The 2466-nt window shown below is 42.6% G+C and overlaps 1 protein-coding gene across 1 annotated transcript; it reads right to left on the bottom strand.

Annotated features, from left to right (window-relative positions):
• Nucleotides 1–244: 244 nt before the first annotated feature.
• LOC111899139 (uncharacterized) lies at nt 245–2260 on the bottom strand. Its single transcript, XM_023895019.1, has one exon. It carries the CDS (start codon nt 2258–2260, stop codon nt 245–247), a length of 2016 nt encoding a protein of 671 aa, XP_023750787.1.
• Between the last annotated feature and the right edge of the window lie 206 nt (nt 2261–2466).

Raw genomic sequence — 2466 nt, forward strand, 5'->3', positions numbered from 1 at the left:
ACTCACACTGCTGCTTATCGGTCAGCAAAATGTTGTATAGCAAAATCCAGTCGTGTGGATTTAAGTTCGGTAGATCAGCCAACGAAATAACATGAACCGAACCTTCTGAACCTCTTGTCACCTTGAACTTGACATTAATGAATTTACCAGCAACGGTTGGCTTCATGACCTTCACAGTGGTAATCTTTTGAGCACTCCAGGTCAGATATTGAGGCTGAGCAAACTCCATGTAATAATCAATCATTTATTTATCAGTATTCGGATCCGGTGAAGGAATATCAACAGTCAGTTCAAAGAAATGAAACACGAAGGCCTTGCGAGTGATTGGCATATCAAACTGCGAGTTTCTAGAGTTCTCACAGTCAAACGAAACAACAGGTTCAAGCCAATGAGTGCTTGGAGATTCTATGGCTTCTTTTATCATCTGCTCCAACGTCCATAAAGGAAAAAGTATTTTACGACTTTCTAATAGGTCGTGAGCTTCCTTCTGTTTTCGTTCCCTCTCTTCAGCCTCTTTAGCTATGCGAGAGTTCTCATCCAGCTCTCTGTCTTTGTTTCTTATTTTGAGAGCAACATCGTCATTCTCTTCTTCTTCTTCTTCTAAAATACATTTACCTTTATCATGCTTACTAGAACTCGAAGCTTTATTACCCTTCAGTTCTATTGATGGTTTCGGGGGTTGTTTCTGCTGTTCTTGATCTTTAGTCGCCTGATCTCCCCCTTGTTGTGGAGTTGCAACCGACTCCGGAACACCCGCAACGCGACTTAGAAGGTCAAGACCTGGACGCAATTTTTCTACGAGATGCCTGCGAATAGTGATATTAAGGACCGAGTCATGAGCATCCAAGAGATTAGAAAGAAGAGCATGCACATCAAAAACATAAGTCTTCATGACAGTGCGCTTAGATTTGAGTTCATCAATTTCTCGCTGAGCTTGAATCAAGCGAACCCCCTGAGTCTTGATCATAGTAGTTTGATGAGCAAGCTCATCCATTACTTTGTTTTCAAAAGCCAAATCCTCTTGCAATTTATCAAGACGAATTGTAACTGAGGATTGAAAAGATACTAGATCATCTTGAAGTGCAGACCGAAGCTGGTTAAACTTCATCTGTTCATCCTGAAAGGTCTTGGAGAGAGACTCAATCGTAGCATTGACCTTGTTTGAAGTAGTCTCAGAAGCCCCCTGAAGCGATTCCAGGAAAATTTTTGCATCGTGAATGAGGGATTTGACCTCATCAACAGCTTGCTGACTAGATTTAGTCGAAGCATCAACAACGTCTTTTGCATTTTGAATTGAAGCCTCATGTCGTTTGAACACTGTTTCAAGAATGCCTTGAACATTAGCCTCTGAATATCCGGATGAAGAAGTTGAGACATAGGCGATGAGAGTGTCAAGTTTGTCGTTCAGATCCTTCAGGTGACGCTTTGTCACAGGAGTGTCTTCATCGTCATCGCTCTGGACACGGTAAGGACTAAAATAAGTTGATTCAAAATTGAGATCTTCCCCTCCCAAAACTGTAGCAGATTCAAATGAAGGAGATGGTGAACGTAGAGGATTAGTTTGGAATGTAGGTACCCCCGTATCAGATACGTTGACAGTAGGTTTGGTTGTTGATTGGGAAAATACTGGTGGTGCAATAGGTGCACTATCTTGAGGCGTTGTTGGGATCGGTGGTGGAAATGGGGCAGAAGTTACTGGAACCGAAGTCTGAGTTGGAGACGAAGGCGGATATGGAACCGAGTCATTAACTGGAACTTCAAAGGTGGGAGAAGGAGGATGAGAAGGAACTCTCTCAGCATCAGATACAATGTCCTCACCTATGGTTGTACCAAAATCATCACGGGACTGATCGGAATGATCAGAATCCGAATCACTAGTTGATGGAGTGACTGGTTTCCACGGTTGCGTCTTCCCTTTGCGCTTCTTTGGAACAGATGCGACAGCTTTGTCAGATTTTCTCTTTTTTAAATCGGTTGCCTTGGAAGATGGATCTTCTTCAGTTGCTTTCATAGAGTCACCACGTTTACCTCGCTTTGCTGGTTTATCAGCATCTTCGAGTGACTGCTGCATCTCAGGAGTGTAAATTCTAGAACCGGAGAGAGGAAGTGTCTTGTAGGAAAGGATAATCGTCCTGGAAGCAGGAACACAATTCAACATAGAATCAGGGATAGAACCCACAAAAGAATACCTTGCAGGATCAGCAACAATGATATTTGCTGTCTGAAGAGTGGCAATCGAAGACATTGAGGAATCTGCCATCACAGAAACATTAAACCTGACCATGGATCGATGAGTGATAAGCGTCCAGAATCGAGCACAAGAGATTTTGAAGTGTCGAGTAGAGGAATTCAGACTTTGTACCAGTTGCGACCACAAAATAGAACCAAAATACAAATTTGTGTGGGTGTATAAACCATAGAACAATACCATTAAGGCCTTGCTTGTACCATACGAACCAGCAACTC

This window comes from Lactuca sativa, chromosome 1, assembly GCF_002870075.4.
Source record: "Lactuca sativa cultivar Salinas chromosome 1, Lsat_Salinas_v11, whole genome shotgun sequence".
Taxonomy (NCBI): domain Eukaryota; kingdom Viridiplantae; phylum Streptophyta; class Magnoliopsida; order Asterales; family Asteraceae; genus Lactuca; species Lactuca sativa.